The sequence below is a fragment of the Pomacea canaliculata genome, linkage group LG3 (assembly GCF_003073045.1).
Source record: "Pomacea canaliculata isolate SZHN2017 linkage group LG3, ASM307304v1, whole genome shotgun sequence".
Taxonomy (NCBI): domain Eukaryota; kingdom Metazoa; phylum Mollusca; class Gastropoda; order Architaenioglossa; family Ampullariidae; genus Pomacea; species Pomacea canaliculata.
The window spans coordinates 10,072,627-10,097,382 of NC_037592.1; the positions used below are offsets into that span (position 1 = coordinate 10,072,627).

Consider the following 24,756-nt stretch of genomic DNA (forward strand, 5'->3'; position numbering starts at 1 on the left):
TTCCTTAAAATAAAAACCAACCAAACAAAAAAGCAAAACTTTACATCATTACAGCGCAGTTTTTTTTAGGTTGCTCTCTCCAAAAGTTGTTTTGATGCTGGTATAAACCTATATACTACGCTGCCATAACGTATAAAAGAATAGCCCATACAATTATATATATACTTCATATGCACAATACTTCATAAAAAAAAATTATGTTAATTTGTGGGAAAACACGCTTCGGTGTTTGCACAGCTACGAAATTGCTTAATGGCGCATTTACTAGAAAGTATCGTGATCGAGTGTACAAAAATATGTGCGTGTATGTTCGTGTCGCCACACAGTGCATATCACGGAGTTATATACATGTAGATATAATTTCGTAGTGCATATCGTGCAGGCTTTCTTGTATAACTGCCATCGATAGATTCCAGTTGTCGCGAGGGTTACATGTAGACACCATATTTGATCTAATGGCTTGTTAAATGTATATGCCTCATCGATCGCGGTAGCCCACCCTATATATATATTTTCTCACCGAGTTTACACTTAATTCTTCGTTAAGTATTAATTGTAGTGTTCATGCGTGCCAAGCTTATTTGTTTCTTTCATTGGTATCACGTTCTTTTTTCCAGGAAGTTGCTGATTAAAGAATCATAACAACGCTATCAAAGGCTATTTTGATTTTTTAAAAGCAGTAACCCACGTATACATATAATCACCAGTTTAGAATCATCAAAGAAATTAGAATCACCAAAATCAAAGTAAAGAAATGTCAAATAGTCAGAAAGTCAACATCTGCATCCAAGCTTACACATCCTGTGACGACATTTATACTCAGAGAAGAAGGGAAAAAAGTGGGTTTTTATATTATCAGAAAATAGTGACACCGCTACAGACAGTATCTACAACAGAAATCGACTTTTAACCTGTAGGTAAAGAAGCAACTATTTATTACCAGAACTGTCTTGTAACACAAGCCAAACCAATTATACACATGATAGAATAAGAACGACCTTGAAGCAGTGATGTAAGCTAGCTATTACCACGTACTGCTTCTTATCATCAGATCACCACAGAAGCAAATCAAGACCCCAAAAAAGCTGAATGAACTTCAGACATCAACATCAATACTCAGACAAACAAACTCAAAGCTCAAGTATCTGGATATTTTTCACAGGGGACGGAAGGCTAGATAAACTGCATGAGACCTAAACACAAAGAGCAAATGTCAGCTACCATGGAGATGTCCGTGATAAAAATACAGAGTGATTGCCTGACACTTAATATAGCTGGTGTGCGGTTTTTGGTGGCAGTCTATAAGAACAGAAGAAAACTTGAAAATCCTTTCATTCTGTCTCTATATTCTCTCTACGAGCAGGCAGACATCCACGCACATACGGATACACCCGACCAGTAACTGAAATATAAAAGATGGTATGGCATATAATCCTTATTTACATACCTACTAACCGCCTAAGACAAACAGATGAGCGTATTTTTATATGATTCATTTACTTTTCCTTGGAATAGTTGTTGGAGAGCGGGGGTAAAGTGATGCACTGTAGCTTGGGCAATGATGAGCAGGTCCTGCACGGGACGATCAAGCCACTCCTTCACGATCGTAAGCCACCTCTTCCTCTGGTCACCGCGGTGTTGACCTCCCTCCAAGGTACCCTGAAGGACGGTCTTCGACAAGGTGTCATGTGGAGTCACATGGCCAAAACAGACCAGCTTACGCCGCTTGACTGTTTCGAGTAGGAGTTGATGGTGTCTTTCGAGTGTGGCGACCATGCTTCGTCATTGGTTTTATGTTCCATGTACGAGCTTCGGGGCAGCCTCCTCAAGCACTTGTTCTCGAATGCCTGCACGATTCTCCTCTCCGTAACAATAAACAGGGTCCACATTTCACATCCGTAAAGCATGATCGGTACTGCCAGGGACTTACTGAACTTTTTAGTTAGCCTGATTGATGTTATATGGCTGCGCCAGACCCTGTCCAGCCGAACCACTGCCGCTGTTACTGTCGCGAGCCAGATGCAGACTTCTGTCATGGAGCTGCCATCTTTGGAGAGTAAACGTCAGACTGTTTACCTCTTCAAACCCTACTCCTCTCAATGTAGTTTTTTTTTTATCTGTTTTGCCTTTTCCAATGGCCGTGACTTTACTCTTGCCAGTACCATATGGTCTCTATTCCATACGCGTTGGAAATGCCAGTCTGTTGATAAAATCTTGCAGATGATAAGAGGACACCCTTGACGTACGTCTTCTGCCCGGGGCAACATGACATCAAGCATTATTGTCATGGCCGCACCAAGGTATGAAAATTCCTTGAATGTCACTTTAACCCTGGGGATGTATTTATGAAGCAGCCTCAGAGAACCCTCGTGTTGTTCTTCGTTCTACATCTTTGTTACTTTTTTATTGACGTTCTACATCTTTGTTACTAATTATGGTTCTTGTTCTGCAACTTTGTTACTATTTTGTGATCTTGTTCAGCACAATGAGTGCTCCTTTGCTGAGATATTGCGCTTTATAAATTCCCACTTATTATTATATTATAACATGAACAAACTTGGCAGGGTCTGGAGTGCACTTTCTAGCTATGAGGCTTGAGACACTTTGCTCTTGATTTCTCCATGTTGGAAAGTCAAATTAGGAGGAATTTTGCACCTGGGCCACCATAGAAAGATGTACTTGATATTTTCCCCATTCTTTCTACAAATTTCCCTCATTCAAACATTCGTGGTGCTTAGAGCTAGGAAACAGGACCACGCCACCCCTCTCCTTATCTGCACTGGCTTCTCATCCTATCTTGCATCCAGTACAAAAAGTCCGTGTTGTGTTTTAATTTCTTTGCTAGCAACTGCCTTGATTATTTCTCTGAACTTCTTTTCTCTTACGTCCCAGCTAGACAACTCCGCTCTTCATCTGATGATCGTCTCCTTACTCTTCCTGTCACTAGAACAACATATTGACACAGGATGTTCATTATTCTGCAGTGAAACAATGGAACTCTCCCCCTTTCCATATCCGCCACCTACCCACTATTGAATCCTTTAAACGTGCAATGAAAACAGCTCTTCCGAAAATATTACTCCTAACACCCTTGCACACAATGCTAGTTATTTTTCACACCCTTCCTTTTGCAATATCATGTTAACCTCAGTTATTGTTATTTGGTTCCTCTTTGTGTTTTCTGTATTTGATTTTATTGTTCATTAGTACTGTTGTTTATTCTTTTACAGTTCATATCTTATTTGTTTTCCTGTCCCTTGGTGCTGTCCATGTTTCATTCTTGTTCTTAGGTGCTAAAAGCATGCTCCTTAGGAGTGTGAGTATATGCACTTTACAAATTTTGCATTATTATTATTCAGACCTGTCAATGAATGATAGTTTCTGATGGGGAAAAAAGCTAAGTCATGATAAATATATCCACCACACAAAATCTTTCAAAATGAAACTGAATATTTCTTGAAATAAAAAAGCTGAACCGTCTGAAAGAAAGTCACACACTGCTTCATCCCTCCACTCTTTAATGATATATATCAATGCTAAATTAAAAAAAAGTAACAACAACCTTTTAAGAAATAAAATGTTTAAAAAAAATTCTGCAAGTTGTAATGAAACTAGATAAGCAACTCTTACTACATCGCGTCAGTAGTCTAACAAAAAGAAAACTGTGCAACCCGATTGTGTATCAGCTTCACACAAAGTTCTGCATTTCAATAATTGATAAACAGTAATGTGTGCCAATCTCACCATGACTCCCTCAAGTTCTTTCAGTGGATGAGCCCCTCCTGTCTGCTATAATCAGTTTGTTAAAGAAAATCTTGGTCTTGTCTTATGTCTGCACCCGAGCTGTAGTCTTATGTGTAAACAAACACGTACATCAACACACTGTCATCGCTACTTTGTCAGCTCTGATTTAAAAATAAAAAACCCCCCCAAAACTTAGCCATACCTCTGCTGATGTAAATTTTCAATCCTGGCCATGAAACATTGGCTCACAATGGTAGTCAACAGGCAAAGCTTAAAAGCGAAACATGACAAATACTAGCAATAAAATAAAAAGACAGAAAGTAAAGGACTTTAGCAATTAAAAGGGAGGGGAACATGATTATTAATTTGGCTTCAACAAGGATGTTGTGAAATTTTCAGCTGTGTAAATAATCTCAAGATTTTATCATTCACACAATTCAACTTGCTCTTTTTTTCATTGACAGAACTTTTGACTGATCATCAGGAATGATGAAACGGGACCTTGCAATGTACAGTATTCATAAAACATACTTTCTGTATAAGAAACACAATTTTCCATATTATCTCAAGTCAAAGGGAGTTTATCATATAGCAATGAGGGCAGCTTATATATTGGTAGCTTTTGAAAAATTACGCACATTATTCCAGATTGTCATCACAGTGTTGCCATGACTAATGTTTCACTGTGGAGTTAACATTGTTTATTCCACAGCCATTTTCAGATAAAGAAAAGAAAATGATTGAAAATGCATGAGTGTAAAATGTCTAACAGTTTTTAACAATACAAATGGGTTTTATAAATGTTTGCAGATGACTTGCTGCTAACCAGTTCCTGGGCTTTCAATAATAAATATTTGAGGACTATCTGGCAATAAAGCAAAACACTTTTAACTCCTGCCAACACTGTAATTTGTTTGCTTGCACTCTACCAGAATAATAAAAGGCTGAACACACCAGTTGTATAAGACCATCACACAGCAACATACCCATTATCACACAGACCAAACTCACACACCCATCGGAAACAGAGTCAAATCATCAAATTAATTAAATCAAAGTAGTAAATAATATAAATATTCCAGTAGGCCGCTAAGTAAACAATGATATGTTTACTAAATATTCACAGTTTAGTGAAGACTATGCAGTCACCCAAACGAAACCCACTAGGCAATGTGACATAGGCATTGAGGATGACTGTCAATCATTCCAGTTAGTATGAAGTGAAGTGTCACAGACCATCAAAAAATGTTAAATCATCTTCATTTCCCTTCAAACACACACTGAGATGAAATAAATAATTTTTCGAGACTTAAGATTTGTCAACCAGCAATACCCCCAGTGCTGCCTGAGCAATCAACAGCCACAAAACAGGTACAAAATACCTGGAGTTTTATTTCCTTAAGAACCATTTTCAGCTCTCTTGACAAACAAACAAACAAAAAAAAATAAATAAAAATGAACTGATGCCTGTGGTTGTGTCAGCTTATAGTTCAACTCCATGCCAACATATTAAAAGGATTCATATTCTAGCTCCTCCCATTGCCCCTGTCAGGTCCTCATAATCGCTGTCCCAGTCAGGGTCATAATCTACGATTGAGCCTTCTATCTGTGACAAGGGGTTGATGGCAGCAGATGTTGTGTTTGAAGTGGAGGACAAGTTATTGCTCTGTCGATGGGAAGACATGTCTTGACCTCTGGCATCAACTGTGTTACATGTGGAGCTGGCACTGGATGTAAGAATTGTGTCAGCTGTGTATGGCGGTGGGGGCTCCACTAGAAAGAAAAAGAATTGTTCTCACAAGAGAGCAGCAAGGTGAGACACTCCCTCCCAAGTCTCTTTGCCCCCATTTGAAAACTGAAGCATTAATAAAACACAAGGTGATTATGGTATAGAGCAGTGTGAACTGTTCTGGTTTTCCCACAAAACAACAATCAAATCAGTCCAATAAACCACTTGCCTAGAATGCTAACTATGAGCTCTAAATCATATAATTTTCTGCAACAACCCTAGTCACTACATGGCATGCTAACTTAAAAACAAAAGCCAAAGATCTTACAGTAATGGTGTGCAAAGGCATGGGTCTCATATTTGTGGTGACGAAACTGACGAACCTTCTCTTTGGCTAATTGTACATAATGCTTTGTTGCACCAGAGCCTGTGGGCATAGGAAACACGGTTATGGCATCTTTAGGACAACAGACACACTTGAAAGTCTAGCAAAGATAGCTGTATGAGTTAGAGCTAGGTTTTCTGTTTAGCCACTGCTTCCCCCATCCATATCCCCTTGGTGGCTGACCTAATAACCTTGACCTATAAAGAATTCATACCTGTTTAACTGACAGTGTCAGCAGTACATATTAGTGATATGGGTGCACCAAAGAGAAAGGTAAGTAACAGCTTAAAGGACAGACACTAACATTCTTAAAATTTATTCTGCTTTAAGTTTTGGGTTGTAAATAGAGTGATAGTGTGATGTCCCTTTGCCTTGTGCTGCAGTATTTTTGATTTATGATGTATTTTTTGTTTTGCACTTGGTGCTGCAGTGTGTTTTTGACATGCATTTAGAAGGTGGTGCCCTTTTGGTGTTGGTGGCTTTGCTTCTTTTATGATGTGAAGACTTCAGGATCAGCTCAGTTCCACAGGGTTCAGTCCTGTTTGACCTTTGTTGATCAGTGAACTGTGTTGGGGTTCATTCATCATTCCTGTGCAACTGGTGGCATCTGTTGAATGTTCTGCTTGGAATTGTATTTGCTATGTACATGTCATCCTGCTTGTATATTTGGGCTGCAAATTGTGGTTCATGCTCTATGTGGATGCTGTAAATTTCTTTTTGTTTTGTTTTGTTAAACTACTTTATTACTTTGAATTTATGAATTTAGCTAGCCGCAAAACCATTTGTATGCATTGTATGTCTTTAATTTTAATTAATAAAACTATTTTGCAATGATTTTTATTAAATGAATTCAATTAACTGTCATGTGACCCATGTGGCCCTTGGGGGCCCTCAGTCTGACATGCCTGCCTTAGCACAAAAGGGTACCAAGATATACTGCTTTAGAGGTGCATTTTTATAAAAAAAACTGTAAATGAATAATTCTTTAGCAAATCAAAATTTCAGTGGATAGATCTCAGAAAATCATTAAATTAATGAAGTTCAACATGCTAGATGTCTTGCCTGCTCCTTTAAACACTTAAAATCAAAGGTTTCAACACTGTTGCAATGTCCTATCTATCTGCCAACAACATGAGAGGATAACTGCCACCCAGAATACCTGTGTATTTGATGTCTTCCAGATCTTGAGTGTGGACATCAGGCAGAAGATGCACAATTTGCTAAAAACGCAAAATGAAAATTTCAGATAACTACTGATATGACATATATGCACATCCACATATTCTTTTGTTTTCCTGTTACTCCTAGTACAAAGGTAATTAAAAAATACAGGATGACAAAATAAAGAATGCAAGATGAAAACATACAAGACTGAAATAGTTTTAAGGCAGACAGCAGGAACTCTGTTAGATGAGGTGTTTAAAAAATCTGAACTGAATGCTAGAAACGAAGACAGAATTAATGATAAGGGGTAAGGAATTCCAAATGTTGGGGGTCCACAACAGAAAATGAGCAGCGCCTTAATTCTTTCAGCTTTACATCAGCATGTACAGACTGACATGAACTGATAGGTTGGCAGGGTTTAACAGTTTGCAGAAATAGGCATATGAAGGTGCTATGAAGGTGATGGCAACGTCAATATGCATATATTTACCCTCTGAGCTTCAAAGATGATGGAACATTTCTTGGCAAATGCTGCATATGCTTCTGATACTTTCAACAGACCCTCTTTTAAGCGAATCAGTTTTACGGCCTCATTTTCTCGGATGCGGTCAGAGACTGGAAGGGATAGACGACTGCATGATTAAATATATTAAGGCACAAGTGAACAATATACACGTGAGACTCTGTTCTATGTAACCCAAAACATCAATTAAGAAAGCATATTCTTGAACTCTCAACAAAATAAACATCATATATATTTATAAATTATATTCTGCATAAAGAATACTCTCATATTTTCATGGAAAAATTATGGCTTAAACCTTTACTGAACTTTAACAGGAGAATTAATGATTTTAATGCCAACTCAACAATGGAAGGACAACCAACCTTCCATCTGTGCTAAGTCTTTGGCTCTTTCTGCCTGTGCTAGACGATTTTCCAAAATCTGCAGCTCTGCTTCTGTAGCTTTCTGTAAAAATAATGACAATATTATCTTCTCAAATATATAAACATGCGAACACTCTCAAGTACAACTGTGGGAATGTTCATACACTTTTTGACTAGCCATTCAGCCAAGTTGAAACTGAAAAATCCAGAACACAGTTTATGTACAGTAAATATTTTTTTTATCTCTTACTAAATGTTTCACATTATTCGCTTTGCTTGCAGTTAATTTTTGACTAATAGATGAAATGTTTTTCTGATATCATAAGCCATGATAAAGAGCTGGGGCATTTAACAATGAATTAGAAAAGTAAAAGGCAAAATTAATGGTAAACAATAAACTGAAAAAAGTCTTTAACCTTGAATGCTTTCTTTAGTTCCTTTCTGATCTTTATTTCCCTCTGTTCACAGGTAGCCTGCATTATAAGAAAAATGTTTTAGTTTCACTAAATTATAATAAAGCAACTATTTCAAGTAAATAGGCATAATTTAAACTTTAAAAGCATAAGTGTAGGGGGGGGGGGGGAATTGGTGTTTTACGCCGTGTCAGCAACTGAGGCTATATTACGGCAAGCAGCCAGCCCTGTAAACAGATGCCACGTGCAGAGAAAGAACAGCATGCCCGAGACGAGAAATGAACTCAGGGCAGCCAACCTTCACTGTATTGGTGACAGGCGCTAACCGTTGCGCCACCGGACCGCTAAAAGCATAAGTGTAATACATTTACAAATGCACATGAATTTGCATTTGTTATTCCACAATTCTAAATAGTCTCAAGTTGTTTGAGTGTTTGTGTATTACGATAATGAAATGTTAAAAACTTAATATGATGAGTTATTCTACAGCGTGGAATGTTCAGATACAGTGGACAGTACTTTAAAATAGTTGAAAGTAGTCTGTTGATGAATTTATTTGAGACTAGTATAAATACAAGTTAACTCTTTACAGTTTAACTTATCCTGCTTGTCCATCGAGTGGACATAGTTTTCCCTCCTCTAAATGTTCAAGTAATATGTAAAGAGAAACTATATGATATCCTGTCACTTACAAAGTTATGCCTGCACTGTGCCAAGTGCTTCTCCCCTTCTAAAATCATTTCATACATATGTCTGTATTCCTTTATATGTTCTGCAAAGACAAAAAGAGTAAAGATGATATAGCTTACAATAGCATTAATATAAACATTCTGAACATCCTTGGGAAAATCTTTTTGCACGCGATATGGTAATTAGAAGCCAGTCTTTGTGGACCAGCATGAAATAGACAATTACATAGGCGGAAAGTCGCATGTTTAGGAGAGTGCAATGATTAATTTTGTATACACACACACATACACACACATTAATTTACCACAGAACTCTCTTTGGACTTCTGTCCACACTAAATTAAGCTCAGCAAGTTGATTGGCCACATCCTGGAGTGCTCGGTTTTCTTCATTGGTTGCCCATTTTAAAAGATCTTGTGAAGCTAAAGAAATAAAATTAAAAAACAATTTGAATGTACCCCATGTGAAGTTTGACATATATATAAGTTTCAGCAATCAAATATATATATATTCCTGCACATAAACATACATAAGTTTTGGCACAAACATTTTACATTCTCGCACATAATGATATATCATGTAAATGTTCTCACCAGAACTTTGTGCATTCATAAATGCCTTGGCAGTTGTTCTCATATCCTTGACCTCTGAAATAAGGACATTAAGATCAGCATGTCCTGCTCCAAGGGACATCAGTTTGACACTGCTCCTTTACAAAAATAATATAAAAACAGCATTTATAAGACATTTACTTTTCAGAAGCTGAATAAAAAGCATAAATTAAAAAAGCTATTTAGTACAGAATTTGTACATGCTCAATGCTTCCTTACCACACAAGTATTTAAAACATCTTAGGGAGTGGTCTGCATCAGCTTCAGAACCATGTCAGATGTTAATTTTATCTTCACTATTTTGATATAGTGGAATAAGCACCCCTGACAGTACTACTACTTCCATTCAACGCATCTCTGTAAACCATACTTTTACTGTGTTTTATAAACACTTTACAAAACACCATCCTAGTTAAACTTTTACTGCCCAAGTGCTCAGCCCATGTTATCTGTTCAAATACAAGCTCTAGCAGATTTATAAGTTAACAATCACCTGGTATTAAGTGGGTTCCTTTGTAAACTACTGTTTTAGTTCTAGACATTGAATGGCATATCAGCTGATAGTTCTTTCTTAATCACTCTTGACAAATGTTTAAGAACTGTTCTCAAAACAACAGAGATTTTCTTTAAGCATTTTGATATATTAGTTTATTAAATTATTATTCTTTTAATAAGCATATTTAACCAGAACTATGCACACTGTGCAAACTGTGCATGCCATATGTAAATGTGTCTGTGCAAGAAAAAGAAATATAGATATTCATTGCACAAAATATAATGAATTATAATCTTTACTTTAAAATATTTGTTTGTAAACAGTTTCGCAAAAAATGACACTTTTACTATGGTGATTCTGAAGTCTGACTGCAACCACAAAAATGCACCACTAATGGAAAAAAACCGCTGCTTACGCTCATTAGGTTTAAATATTCAAAGAATCTCTAAATCTTAAAGTTTAGTTAATAATCATGATAATAAGGATGAAAGAAATAATGAAAACGCAAAAATTACATATGTGTCATGTTTTCTCCTTTCCATTTTTGTTGAGTTAATTACAACGCTTGCAAATTCCACATCCTCATTATTATCTTCACAAAATGCAACAAAAACGAACGCAAGGAGTAAATAAGCCTATTTTTGACTGCGATGTGACTGATCACAACAAGTGTAGAAGGTAATAAGAAATGATTTCTTACCGTCTTACAGCTCTTGCTGCTTTATCCATCGCTGCTAATATTATCTACGATGCAGAGCAAAAAGATGAGACAAAAGTTTACTGTCTCCGCGCGAGAGTTGAACGATCTCGAATAAAAGGACCGTCCCTCGTCAAAGCTTGAATTTCCTCTAAAAGCAAACACATTACCTCTACACTTCGCAAGCTGGCATCCAAGATAAAATATAGATACAGCAAAAATTAAACGATGATCTCTCAGTCATTTCCTGTTGCAAACAGCAAGAAAGGAAAACAACAGTAACTGTAGGATGTCACAGGACAGACTACGAGGCAACAACAAGGGGAAGACAATCACTTTGAGACGGAAGTACAAGCTGCCGTCTAGTGATAATGTTTATCTCCAAGGGTTATAACTACAAAATAAACTTCGTATTTCTTTCCCTTGAGTTACTCAGGCACCAAGTGCTTTATTCGTTAAAAACAAAGCGAATTCTCTTCTGTGGGTTAACTATTCGACTTCACTTTACTCTGGCAGGGACAAAGGGGGGGGGGGGAGAAACAAGCACAAGGAACATGAGAAGACAAGATAGTACTGAAAACTAAAAGCACAGACTAATTGCTTAACGACTGAATATGGATGATGTACGTGTTTTGGTGGCAGTCTGCATAAGGGCAGAAGAAAACTTGAAAATCATTTCATTCAGTCTCTTACACGAACAGGCGATTAATCGTGCACACACATATATATATATACACACACATATATCCGACTATTAACGGGAACATAAAAGATGGTATAGTATATAATCCCTAGTTACATACCTACCACCCGTCAAAGACAAACAGAAGCGCGTGTAATTGATGTAATTCATTTATTCGACACTTGATGGATACTTCGTATGGTCGTTTGGGGTGGAGGTGGGGTTGGAAGTCCATGGATAGACACGACAGCTGCCTAGGCCCCGCCACTCATACGCGTCTTAGATGATTGTGAACAGGTCTTGCATGGGACGACCAGTCCACTCCTTCGCGATCGTTTTTCTCTGGCCACCAAGGCGTTGACTAAAATTCCCTCCAAGGTACCCTGAAGATCGATCTTCGTTTCAATTATTGATGTTGGTTCATGCCGTAAGCACGCCATGAAGAATTCTACTTCTTCCTTTCGGATGTAACGATATATTTTTATGATCGAAAAACTTCGATCCAGCCTGAAATAGTAGATAAATGACAATTTATAAACTGTTTTTTTTTATTTGTTAAGTACACTATTCGTGCCCAAAGTGAATCATGTCTCTGTGCAGGTGGGTTTAATCTTTAGATATATATACAAGAACAAAAATAGGAGCTGATATACAGTACTTAACAGTGCAGTCTTGCAGGTGTGCCTTTAGATACATTTCTTGTGCAGCGATTAACGTCCGACAGCTCACCGAGGGTTTGTCTGGCTTCTGGCGCAGTAAACATGGTAAGAATAGAATAAATGCAGCAATAGGAAGACCTTGCATTCTGCTGTGTGGAGTCATCATCGTCGCAGTGCGTGAACGAAAGAAAACGCATCACTGGGAAGGATGAGGATGGCCGTGAGCTCATAGCAATAGAAATGTTATGGAGGAGTAGACATCTACGTGATTATCTTGCCTGCAAACAGTAGTTTCAGACATGGCAACTACGTCGATCATCACGTTGTGATAAGTTTGTGTGAGTGTGTGTGTGTGGGCGTGCATGCCTGCCTTTAGTAAAAACAAAATTATTGTTCAATGTAAACCTTCATTGTGTTTGTGCGTGCGTGTGTGCGCGCGCGCGTTTATGTGTTAGATCAAACAACAAAAAATGTCGGACATTCAGAAAATACAAAGATGTTTTATTAAGTTTTTAATTTTTTTTTTTACATACACCACAACAAAGATAAATGATAGAAAATAGACAGGAGGGTGATATACGGGTGTTTTTTCGAGTACTCAGGAAACTTGATGAAAGAAGCCGTCACATCATCCAGGTTTGGAAGAAGCGTTCTGGCCTTCGAAGTTCATAAAACATTTCCAATAATCTTATAATTTCTGTGAAAATTATTAAATGTGCTTACAGTAAGTCCTGTTATATGCTCGGTAGTAAGACAACACTAAAACAAACATGTGTACTGCAGTTTTTTTATCGTCAGACAGGAAGTTTACATCAATTTGTCTTTTATTTTTTTTCTTTTTAATTACCAGATATCCGACATTTCTTATGAGCTTCGTTGCTCCGGCCACAGTTGGTTGGTTGATTGTGTTTTACGCCATTCCATCAGCTAAGCCTGCGTCACCTGGATTGACCTACAGTCGTTTTCATGACATTACGGAGTCACAGCCCGGGCTAATCAAATAAAGCGTTGTTCAATCAGCGAGAAGACATTTTTATTCTCACGGTAAATGAGAGCGTGACCTTTTCACGAACTCTAGTTGAGAACTCTTACTCTCAAAGGCTTGGATGTTCGTGAACGAGACAATGTTGTTGTTGTTGTTGTTGTTGTTGTTGTTGTTGCTGCTGCTGCTGCTGCTGCTCAAAGTTTTTGCCAGTATAAAAGAACTTAACGCACTCCTCACTCCGTTAAAGACAAGTTTGCATTCGGGTCCTTTTACAGTTTCAGCTACATTTACTTCTGTTCTTCTGTTGAAATACATGATACCATGCATGTTATTCCTGCCCATACGGTCAAAGTTGAAGAGTCGAGAAGCGACTGGCAGAAGGTGAAATGTTTCTGGGTCATTGTTGGGAGAAATTGGGGGATTTTTGTCTCGTTTTCATATTTCGATTTTCCTTCGGACCTTTTATATCCCCTGAATTACTGGTCCCCTTAGTAATAGGTACATCGTTTTTCTGGGGCCATCTTGGCCGGGACCTGACATCCAAAAGCTTTACTAAACTCAGGAAGCTGGCTGAGCGCCAGGTTAACTCTGCAAAAATACAAAAAACAAAAAATACACAAGAAGACAGGTCATTGTCATTATTGCCAACTAGAAAGAGGACAGTAAGAGTAAGAAATGCTTCTAAAAGGGTAGTTAACAATACCTAATTCTAACAAGAATGATCAAGGAAACTAATTTTAACCAGAAGAAACAGATATTTTGGTGCTGTTTACACGGTTTCTGTACGATTTTGCTTTCTCGAACTTAGTTGTGTCCTTAGGTTTCCCCCCGCCCCCTCATGATCACAAATAATCAGGATTATCATATAACGTTTAACTCCCTAATTCTTTTCCTTTAAACGGTTTAAGCCTGTTTTCTCTGAGTAAATGTACTGCTTTGCTTCATCCGATGTACCAGCACTCATGCCAACTCAATGACCAGCTTACTTTGTGTCCTCGGTGATGCCTTGCCTACTTGCAAAGTTGTAATCATACAGAGGATCGCGGTTATAGCAGTATGTCTGCAAGACGGAGATGGAAAGAACGACAATTATTAAATCTTAATACAGGAGAAGATAACCACACTTGGTGATAGTTTTCTCCACTTTATGTAATGAGAAAAACGAAAATAATACTTAAGTTAGAGATAATGTGAATAGGAAAAAATCACAAAGCTAATGACAACGAGCGATTGTAATTGCTTAATATAGACTGTTATTGAGCAAATATTCTTGCCCAGAAAAAGTTGCTTGTAAGCTAGCAGCTTTTTGTCCAGCAATAGAACACGCACCTGAGCGTGACTGATGAAGAACATCTGTTGAGGAGTGTACTGCAGACCAGGAGGATTGGGGTCTTGACCTCTGCTGTTCTGCCAGGCCAGGTATGCCTTTAAAAAATAGGCAAAACCTTCACTCGTTAGAATTTCCATTCTAAATATTATATAGAAAACACGAATTTTACTTCCTAAAGCTTACATTTACCGCGTGATTAAAAAAATTCTTTTTTTGTTAGATCAGGTTACTCTCCCAATCATAAACTATCCTTTTTCAGTTGAAGTCTGTTCTGAAATGATCGGTTAGTAATATCTTCCTTTAATACTCATTTCTCGAACGCATAAGTGAGACATTCAGCTATATAGGAAGATATTGGCATTTTTAGGACAAAAGAGTGAGTGAGTGACGCAGACACATAAAATGAAGGGAAGACCGTCAACGACAGCGAGATTCTAGGCAGACATCAGATGACCTGCAGCAAGGACCTACCCAAATCTCTGCGCCAACCAGATCATGCTCACTTCTCCACCTTACCGTGGTTTAGGTGACACCATAAGGAATATTTGTCATATTTGTTATATTAATTAGTCATTTTTGTCACAATATCCGCACACCTGCACTGTTTTATTCTCTCTTCCCCCATCTATCTCTGTCTTGCACTCTCTCTCTCAACCCCCCCCCCCCTACACACACACACACATATCAGTACTGCCAGGACTGCCACACTATACCGGCACTTCTGTTTTCACTCACATTATATGCTATCCTGATGCCCGTTGTGATGGCAATAGCCTCCCCAGCATATTTCTCGCCATTAACATACACCTGCAACAGAAGACGTGACGTCACCAAAGCAATCTGCAAGTGGCTCTTTAACCATGCGCCCTTCAAGATCTTGTACTTTGTTTTTTTTTTTGTTTTTTTTACATCAATACACTTTATTTTTATATATTGAGTTTACTACAAGATTTCCCCAAATTTTACTTAATAATCCCCTTCCCCTTTCGTTTTCGATGTACAGACGTCATCATACACAAATGAATCCAGAACCAGATGTTCATGGATACGCCTAATTAACACAATTATCTCTTATTGTACCCTGATGACATAATATGCCCATGTTCGTTTTCTGTGTTAATGCCTCCTAGCTCATTCTATGCCTCTGATTTATGTTTGTATCAACATCCTGAATTTCGAACTGGAGGATAGTTACTTTTTTGAAACAGTATTCAGCCACTGAGTTCAATTTAAATGTTGAAGCTAGTACACCTTTAACTTCCTCATTGCGTACCGTACCCCAGGCAGCGTCACGCTTGTACTCACGAAGCCATCTTTTCCGTTCTTCATAACGTAGGGTCCCTGGGTAAGGTTGGTGTAGAGATCCACCACACACTGGCGCACAACGGTGTTGTAGTTGTCTAACGTCTGGTTGCTCCACCAGCCACTGGGGTTGGTCATGCGCACACCGCCCTGGTCCCACTTCCGTCCTGTGACGAGTGACAGAACAGCGTGACTTCACTGGTGAGCACCCGTCAAACTCTGACAAGAATGTCTTGATATTGAACTGGAGTGAAGGAATATGAGTATAGCTACCTGAGGAGTTGGTGTCGGGTAAAAAGTATGGTCAGTATAGCTATCATGGGAGCTGATGTCATGTATGGTCAGTATAGTTTTCAGGGAAGTTGGTCTCAGGTAAACGTATGGTCACACAGGAGGAAAGTCTTCAAACTGACACTTCATTTACAAAATTGTACATTTATTCGGACTTGAAAATCTCCTTATTACAAAGCTCTCAACCCTTCATATCAATTACACCAATTACACTTATCTTCTAATCGTTTCATCCACTACATAGCTCTCAAACCATTTAGGTTTAATCAATCTCATTCATCTTCCCCCCCTGTTCATTTATTACAAAGCTCTCAACCCATCTTATCAGCTACATTTTTCTTCTAATCTGTTAATCTACTTCATAGCTCCCGATCCATCTTAGTTCAATCAATCGCATTTATCGTCAAAAATTTTCATCAAATAGCTCATTTATCCTTTGTTTCATTATTGTCTTATCTTTCTTTGTGTTTGCTTGTCGTTTTTTTTTTTTAATGTTTTGTTTGATTTGTTTCCTTCTCCTTTGTTTTCCTGCTTTCCTTTTGGTTCTTGATTTTTCTTCAAATCATTCACCATTTATTAATTCATTCTTTCTTTTAACTTATTCTTTCCTTTCTCAGCCTTTGTTTCTATCCATATACCATCTGCTCCACATCCTTTTAACCTTCTCACCCATCTCATCAACTAGATGATGGACGAAGTGCCCTAAGAGGGTGCCCAGCGCCCCGAAACTGTGGTAGTGGGGCATCTCGTAGGTGTAGATGGGGAATTGTAGGGTGCCGGCGGGCAGCAAAATTTCGTCCCAGTACCAGTATACAGCTATGGTGGTGTCGTACACTCTAAACAGCCACTCGCCGCGGTCCTCGCCCTCACGCAGGCGCCGGTTCCAGTCCCGCCGGTGTTGGCCGAACAGCGACATCAGGTTGCCGAAATAGTCGGACACATTGATTGTCAGCTTCAGATACAAGATGTCAACGAAAAATATACATGTGTACATTAAAATGTATCTTGTGTTTGGTAGTCGTAATAGTAACAGTTGTTCTTGTAGTTACTGTTTTGTCCGGCTGTCAGTCAGGAGCTTGGCAAGAAGAATTGTCTCTAGTGCGCACATGCACACTGGCGAATCTGTCCTAATTTGTTCGAAATACTAGAACTTAAAAATACGATATTCTTTTTCAGCATACTGAAGGAGAAAAATGCTGTTTAAAAAGTTCGAAGATCATCCACGTCGAAAAGCACTGGATTCTCTGTTAGTCTTTGTTTCTGTCTACGTTTCAGTCTGACTTTTCTTCCTGTCCATTTCCGAGTCTCATTGTCTTATCATTCTCTATTATTGTGTTTTCTAGGTTTAAATAACCTAATTCACAAAATGCGGTGGCTATGAATACTTCTGTTCAAAGCTAAGAAAGAGGAATTTCGAAATTTAAAAAAAAGTTCACCTGTGCATAGATGATGTCTACCCTGGTCTCATCAGACATGAAATCTGGATATCCTAGTTTGTATGTAGCTTTGATCATCTGCGATGTAACAATGAGAGACAAAAGAAAAAAAAATCCAGTGTCAATGAGTGACAAATTTATCCAAAGAATGTATTAAGTTACTATTCTAGAACCTGTGTGGAATCTACTTTCGCTTTCCACTGCTGCAACGGATGTCAAACTTATGACAAAAATATTTGAGAAGTGTATACCTTGTCTACGGCGAGCTGTTTAGTTGTCGTGTCCATCCACGTGTTTGCTGTGATCATGTCCTCTAAAGCTTTCCTGATGCCTTCTGTGATATCAGTCACCTGTGAAGTAAACGTTATTAAAAATCCCTGCTCAGTCCCACCCGACAAATCAGCTACCCCATCAAATGTTTGTCGCCAGATCTTTCCCACCATCCCGAATTGCAATATGGGGGTTCGATTAGGTAAAATGTATTTAAGGTCTAGACATTGCGCCCTGCTAGGCCTTTAAGAGAAGCACACAACGGACAAAATTACCGACCTTGGCCTTATTTTTCTCCTCAAAATGGGAGTTGATGTACAGGGCTTCCAGCGCCACTTTGAAGTAGAACTCAGTGTACGAGAAGCAGTATCTGGCTAGCCCCTGGAACTCGGCCTGACCGTACAGGTCGGTGTACATTTGGCGGTTGGCGTGGATGTATTCCCAGGACAGGTGAGACACGTAGTTCTCCAGCACGCGCCACATCAGGTAGTTGTGCAAGACCCTGGTGGACATTTACGCGTGGTATGGCATAGTGTAGGCAGATGATGATGATGATGATGATGATGATGATGATGATGATGATGATGATGATGATGGATGGATGGATGATGGATGATGGATGATGGATGATGGATGATGATGATGATCGTATTAAAGTGTTCCTCGTTTTCAACCGTTCTGAGCGCGTGCTGGAGAGGAAGAGAGAGTAGGGAGTGGCGAAAGAGACAATGCAGACAGGAAGGCAAACAGACTTGTGGACAGATAAAAGTGCAAATAAATCAAAAACAATTTTTTTCTAACTTTCTAAAAAATATTAAAACACTAATATTTGTTGAAATATTCAAACACTGATATCGTTGATATTTGTTAGGCCGAGATATGATCGTCACAGCTTCAGCACTCACCTACTTCTGCTGGAAGACTCCAGGCCATTGATCAAAGTAGTCAAATTAGTAACATAATTTGGGTAGGGCAGCACTACTTTAGTAGATCCTGTCACACCCGCCTCGTTAAATAAGTAGGCCATCTGGGCTGTCCAGTCGATCTGGAAAATCCAGTAGAATAAGATGCTTCTGAATGCCTTCTGCTCCCTACAAGCATGTAGCCGTGGCTTACCTTTCGAAATATATCTCATGGCATACAATACTTGTTTAGATGTTGACACACACCGTGACCACCAACAATAAGAAAAGCAAATGGCAGATTCTGAGGCAAGCTGGACGGTAATCTTACATATGACTGCAACTGTTGCAGGCAGGTGACTGTCCACAGTTAGTTTGTGGAGGTTTAACCTGAGCATTATTAATTTGTTTTTTCTAATGATTTCCCCGGTGACAATTGCATATTAACTCTAAATCCTGCCATTTTCAAACCCTGAAATGCAGACCAGGCTGCACGGACACAGGTTTCGGTGCGAATCACAGGATGGTTTCCCACCAGCGCCAAAATAACCAACAGCATCCGGGCGCCAGAGTGACGTCATGGGCTCTGACTGATGATGGTCCCCGAGAGAGAATTTAAGTGTTGTGGCTGTCGGATTGGCTATATAAGCCCGCTTGCCGTGACCGCATGCTGATCAATTGCATCACAGTTTCAGTATGTAGCTTGCCTATGTAAAGATGTAAATCAAAGGTACATATTTCCTGTATATATATATATATAAACGTGAAAGAATGTGACTTACCACTCGACCTGTGTTACGTGTGAGGTCATCCAAGGACACTTGCTTGGCTTCATCGTATGGATTATTCTGATAGCGGGCACTGGTTGCAATCTGTATGCATGACCAAACGTTAAAGTGAGTACTCACCCTACTCTCAAAACCTGAAGCCTCGTCAGATGCAGATTCATCTCAAAAGTGACTCCAAAAGCAGTATCAGTCTGAACTCAAATATTTTCAAATTTAAAGCAAATCAAGATCACGAGGTTCTCATGACATTATTCCTTCGCAGAAGTGACAATTTCTTTTTTTACTGAAACTGCGTACAGAACCTTGTACAGCTTTGTTTTTCATAGTGTCTACGTCTTGAGGTCATTGACTGAACATCTGCTATGTCTTCAGAAGCATGTGGCTTCAAACGATGAATACTATCATAAACAGGTTGCAAGAGAGATTTACTTTCAATTACAGCGTGAAACTTTGTATAAAGTTAAAATCACAGTAATTTGTTTATACATATACAGTGATGCGCGTAACTGAGATACAAAGGTTCATTTAATCCACCCCAGGCCCCGTAAGCAAAGACTCAGAAATGTGAAGAGTCCAGAGTGAAGATGTAAATACAGCTTTGAGGATGAAATAGTCTCAGGGTACTGCAAAGAGGTCTTTATCATGTCATCTAGACATCTTCTTACCGACGCCAGCTGAGCTTCAACTTTGTAAGCATCCCCAACGAACACCTCGATCCTGTCCGCTAGGGACTGGTCTGCGGCCACGCCCGCGTCACGTGACAGCAGCTGCGCCACGGTGCGCATGAACTGCTTGTAGTCGGACTGAATCTGTTCACAGATCATAAGTAGTCAGAGTGTAGCCTGTAGTCTACAGATCGTGTTTATTAACTACGCAGTCTTTCTGGTTTTCTATCTGTACTCATTCACAATCCACATTTAACAAAAAAATTGTTCTTGTACATACAGAGAGAGTGACAAATAAAAATGACAACGAGAACATTCATCAACCAATAAAGTTACAACACTCTTCTAAACCTATTATACATCTGAACTTAAAGCTCATCTGAACCTTTATTTTTACTTTTATTTTTAACGTTTACTTTGTAACTAGAGCACCTTCCTATGTTCAAATAGCTACTGGGACAAATAAAGTTGATCATTGTCATTGTCACCTATCACACATCCATATATATATAAAGGCGAAATGATTGGCCACGAGGGGAAAACACAGCAGCAGTAAACACAACAAGAACAATAGCCGAGCTTAACACAGTTACAGGATAATATAAGCCTTTCATCAAACTCAGTGTACTCCAACACGACTAGTGCACCACGCTTGACTTGAAACTGAACAGCTGGTTTGTTTGTTTGTTTGTTTGTTTGTTTGTTTTTAACATACCTTTGCTTTAGTTGGATCGAGATAGTAACTCCACTGCATGTAGTAGCCTGTACCCGCGGGAGAGATCTGAAAAGGAAGAACGCAAAAGATAGGAATAGAAGGAAAGAAAGAGAAATGAGCGAACTGAATGAAAGCCAGCAACCAGAGAGAGGGAAATCCTCATCGATTGGTAGGTGGACAGACATAACATAAAAATAAAAATAAAAATGAGTTCGCGAAAATAAAACAGCAAAACGTTATACATTTTATAAGCAGTTAAAGAAATAAAGTTAACCTAATCAACAAGAGCATAAGAAGCAGAACCACTTCTCCAAATAGAACAGTGCAAGAGTTTGTTGAAGAAGTGGTAGCTTTGGTGTAGGGAGTAGTGGTGGTAGTAATAAATGTTGTCATTTTGTTTTCAGGTCAAGCAAATAATTACGTAATAGTTCAACTTATATATGTATATAATGCAATTATAGGTGTTACGAAAGGCAGAAGAATGTGAAAGACTATCGAAAAAGATACATATTCGCATCTGCATTCGGATCGGATCTCCACTCGGCGTACCGCGATGATGTTGGTCTTGGGGTTGGCGAGGTTGACACGGACGGTCGGTGCCCACAAGGCGTCCAACCACAGCTCTGTTTGCACGCGCTTGAGGGCCTCGTTCAGATCCCACGTCCCTGGGTTCCACGTGCCCAACACGTACCAGCCGCCCAAGTGCGGCATAGTATTGGTAAGGAAAGGTGCTGCCTTGACCTGCTCGCGCCCGAAGTCGTCCACACAGGATGTATAGAACTCCTTCATCTTGCGCTCGGATGACCAGTCCATGTAGCGGTCCACCGGCGACTGCAAGATGGCCTCCAGCCGCTTCCTGTTCTCGTCGTACATCTGCCTCCGGATGTTGTCATGCACCTCGTCGGAGTCCAGCGGGTTGACCATCGAGTACCCCCCGCAGGCGAAGTTGAAAAAGTCGTCGCAAGGGTCGGCGCTGGCGTTGAGCAGAGCCATGGCGTGGGCCGCCGCCTTCAGGCAGGCACTGTCGCGGCAAACGTTGCTGGCTGTCAGGGCGGACGTGTGCGCCTCCTGCAGCTGTACGGAGGACCTGCCCAGGAGGGCGGCCAGGACGATGCAGAGACCGAGAAGCACCAAGACGGTGGAAGCTAGGATCAGCTCCCTGAAGGCGGGGCGTGAGCCTCTGAAGAGGAAAGACTCAATGATGGGGTACTTGTCACTTGTCTGGAACTGGCTTTCCATTGTTGCGGATCGCTAGGTGATTCTGTCAAGAACCGAAAAAAAACCCAACAACAACTAGGAGTTGTCAGTTGTCCTGGTCTTGACCAAACCAAATCTACCTTTTTGTCATCTTGAAAACCGCGTTGTGAAAATAATAATAAAAAATCTTCCCAAAGCCAAAAAAACTATTACACTCGTGTGTGTCAAACACGAGTATTTGTCGCACACTCTTTTCGTGTGAATTCTATCGCCTTAAAGGCTCACTCCAGCTGGGCTCTCGCTGCCGAACGAGACTTCACGTTACTCTGTTTGTCCCCAGACTATCCTGCAAGAATCAGTCCCTCGAGCCCACTAAAACCCAAAGCAAAGGCGCACAGTTTACACGGGGCAAGTCATTGCCATGTCCTTTAGTCCGCATCTCGAACGTGGGAGACTAGACAGGCACCTGTTCCTCAAGTGGGTTATATGGAGGGCCTGGACACCTTTGGACGGTGGCGCTGCCTATCCTGACAGGCTCCAACCTGTCACCGACTGGACCGCCAAAGCGAATTCTATTGTCTTGTTTTCCAAGCTAACCATCCCCTTCCCTCCTCCTTTTCTCACCAGTAAGCTGCCTTGTTCGTGAACAATATCATTCTCCCGATGTATTGTATACAATTATAACAATGCTCACCGAAAGAGCGCGTCATCTCGGTCGTTTAAGATATTGGTTTGGAGGTGGTGACCGGAGGGGGAAATTCAAAGCGAGGTTAATATACTGTTAACACAGGGAGCAAGCACGTGACCTCAAATCAAGAGAAGGAGTTTCGACACCAAAGAGGTAAATACGCAACACAATTTTGTAAGTTAAATAAGGATAGCATGTGACCCCTAGGGAAGGGGAAAGCATCGATCCTGAACGAATGCAAAGAAATGCGACGAGGGCGTGAACAATTCTGATTTCTTTGTTGTTTTTTTTTTTTTCAAAGTCTGAAGTATTCTGTTATCATTGTGCAAATCCCAGACTTGTGGCCCGACAATGGACTAGAAGACCTTGTGTCTTTGGCATGCTAGGGCCTGTGTCTGGGAAACTTTATCTGCTCAACCAGCAGCAGTGATCTCTGATTTTCAATTTGTCCATTTATTTTTCTACCTACTTTCTAAGTACGTTAATTCATAAAATTATTGGAAATGTTAATAATTTTGAAGGGCTAAGTGCGACTGATTTTGGGCGCATGCAAACTGAAATTGGTTCGGTGTGCGCACCACTTACAACCACCTGTAAACTGAGCAGCGAACTCGCCTACATTCACAACAGTGCTAGTTCTCAATCTTCAGTAAGGACACCCAGTAAATGTTTAAAACTTTCTTAGTTTTCTAAATCTCCAGATGCATGGATCACTTTCCTGAAGCTGAAAGGGGCATAGCTCACAAAAAGGTCAGTGTATTCTCGTCACGATCAGTTATAACAGCTTTGACACTACCCGTATATAATCCCAACCCTGGCAATGCTCGAAACTGATCTTATACTGGGTACCACGGTGCTGGAGGCCAAATCTGCATGTCATTTACATACAAAGAAAGAGGCGTACCTGACCAACAACATTGTTCCTTTGTCTTTCATTGGACTGAATACAACAAGTGCTGGCTTTCTGCTTTCATTTTGGAACAAAATATTCAGTAGGCGTATAAATTAGGCTGTGGTGTCGTTGACCATTGATCTGCGGTGTCTGAAAGAAAAACTTCTGGCTATATAAAGAACACTGCTTTCTGCACTTCATTTTTCTGAGATATGTGCATCTCAATACCACACACATCACACGTGCAAGTTAATCAACAGTCGCTATACAGAACTAAAACACACACCTCCAGAATGCTCCGGAAGAATATATAAATGGTCTCGTCACACTTTCCTCCTAAATAACTCGTTCAGCAGGTAACGTTCGTGCAACGAATTCACTTTCTCCTATATTGTGATGCACGACAACAGCTTACAAACAATGGCACCTGCAGCAAAAGCAGACGGCGTTATCTGCTGAAAACAAGCTGACGTAATTAAACCACAATTGGACAGGAACGATCACGTGACTTGAGCAAATGACGAGTATGTCACCATGGACGTGTTTAGGTGGACTGCTGTCTGTCTGCCAAGACCAACGCTTAACCTCTTGCGAAGTTCTCCGCTGTTAGTCTCGGTGAACCTAAACAAAGAATGTGACTAAACCGGAAGCTTTATAGTAGCATGCCTCGTTTTAGTAGTAGAAAAAAAATCGTTTGCCAGCCACAAACTAATATCCCTATATTCTACGTCCGTGTGCCAGCAGTCCAGTAATACAAGTTCGTGATGTCACATGTCACCGCTGTCCTGACGTCACAGGCCGCGCAGTCAGCTAAAAGGGAAAGCATCGCTTGAGAGGTATTCAGCGATGTATACCGATGTCTGATGTTGTTGTAGTGATATATACACACTGATCGAGTGACTGTACTGTAATAGCAAAAGTGTTAGATTTTTTTGCAGATGTGATGCAATTAAAGCAACAGAATATATATGGTGCTCTGTTACATGTGTGGCCAGTCACTGAAAAAGCAGCAGCATTGTCACTTTTTCATGCAAGGAAGTATACCACAGACTATATATATATAAAAAATCTATATTTTTCCATCCATTTCTTCACTTAAAAAATCAGTGCAGGATTTTAAAATTTGACCATGTTTCAG

General features: G+C 39.8%; 2 protein-coding genes across 2 annotated transcripts; both read right to left on the reverse strand.

Moving 5' to 3' along the window:
* Positions 1 to 3,501: 3,501 nt before the first annotated feature.
* On the reverse strand, positions 3,502 to 11,160 carry LOC112559005. Its single transcript, XM_025229819.1, has 10 exons — positions 10,820 to 11,160; positions 9,606 to 9,721; positions 9,318 to 9,434; positions 9,016 to 9,095; positions 8,327 to 8,383; positions 7,911 to 7,992; positions 7,513 to 7,637; positions 7,018 to 7,078; positions 5,802 to 5,900; positions 3,502 to 5,517 (listed from the first exon to the last, which is right to left on the reverse strand). The coding sequence occupies exons 1-10, from the start codon at positions 10,846 to 10,848 to the stop codon at positions 5,264 to 5,266; spliced, it is 1,020 nt and encodes a 339-aa protein (XP_025085604.1). The 5' UTR covers positions 10,849 to 11,160; the 3' UTR covers positions 3,502 to 5,263.
* A 1,481-nt stretch (positions 11,161 to 12,641) lies between these two features.
* On the reverse strand, positions 12,642 to 22,589 carry LOC112559007 (endothelin-converting enzyme homolog). The gene is made up of 14 exons (XM_025229822.1): positions 21,391 to 22,589; positions 20,842 to 20,907; positions 20,127 to 20,270; positions 19,456 to 19,545; positions 18,677 to 18,816; positions 18,051 to 18,273; positions 17,753 to 17,851; positions 17,502 to 17,579; positions 16,735 to 17,017; positions 15,778 to 15,941; positions 15,208 to 15,279; positions 14,472 to 14,567; positions 14,129 to 14,202; positions 12,642 to 13,730 (listed from the first exon to the last, which is right to left on the reverse strand). The coding sequence occupies exons 1-14, from the start codon at positions 22,078 to 22,080 to the stop codon at positions 13,631 to 13,633; spliced, it is 2,319 nt and encodes a 772-aa protein (XP_025085607.1). The 5' UTR covers positions 22,081 to 22,589; the 3' UTR covers positions 12,642 to 13,630.
* Between the last annotated feature and the right edge of the window lie 2,167 nt (positions 22,590 to 24,756).

What these genes read in the sequence shown, in the direction of transcription:
- LOC112559005 (XM_025229819.1), bottom strand. Translation starts at nt 10,848, where the DNA reads ATGGATAAAGCAGCAAGAGCTGTAAGACG. An exon ending in AGACTTAGCACAGATGGAAG is followed by an intron (nt 7,638 to 7,910) that starts GTTGGTTGTCCT and finishes TATCCCTTCCAG; the next exon opens with TCTCTGACCGCATCCGAGAA. An exon ending in TCATCTTTGAAGCTCAGAGG is followed by an intron (nt 7,079 to 7,512) that starts GTAAATATATGC and finishes TTGCGTTTTTAG; the next exon opens with CAAATTGTGCATCTTCTGCC.
- LOC112559007 (XM_025229822.1), bottom strand. Translation starts at nt 22,080, where the DNA reads ATGGAAAGCCAGTTCCAGACAAGTGACAAGTACCCCATCATTGAGTCT. An exon ending in CACGTAACACAGGTCGAGTG is followed by an intron (nt 18,817 to 19,455) that starts GTAAGTCACATT and finishes TGGATTTTCCAG; the next exon opens with ATCGACTGGACAGCCCAGAT. An exon ending in TCATCTAGTTGATGAGATGG is followed by an intron (nt 15,942 to 16,734) that starts GTGAGAAGGTTA and finishes CACTCGTCACAG; the next exon opens with GACGGAAGTGGGACCAGGGC.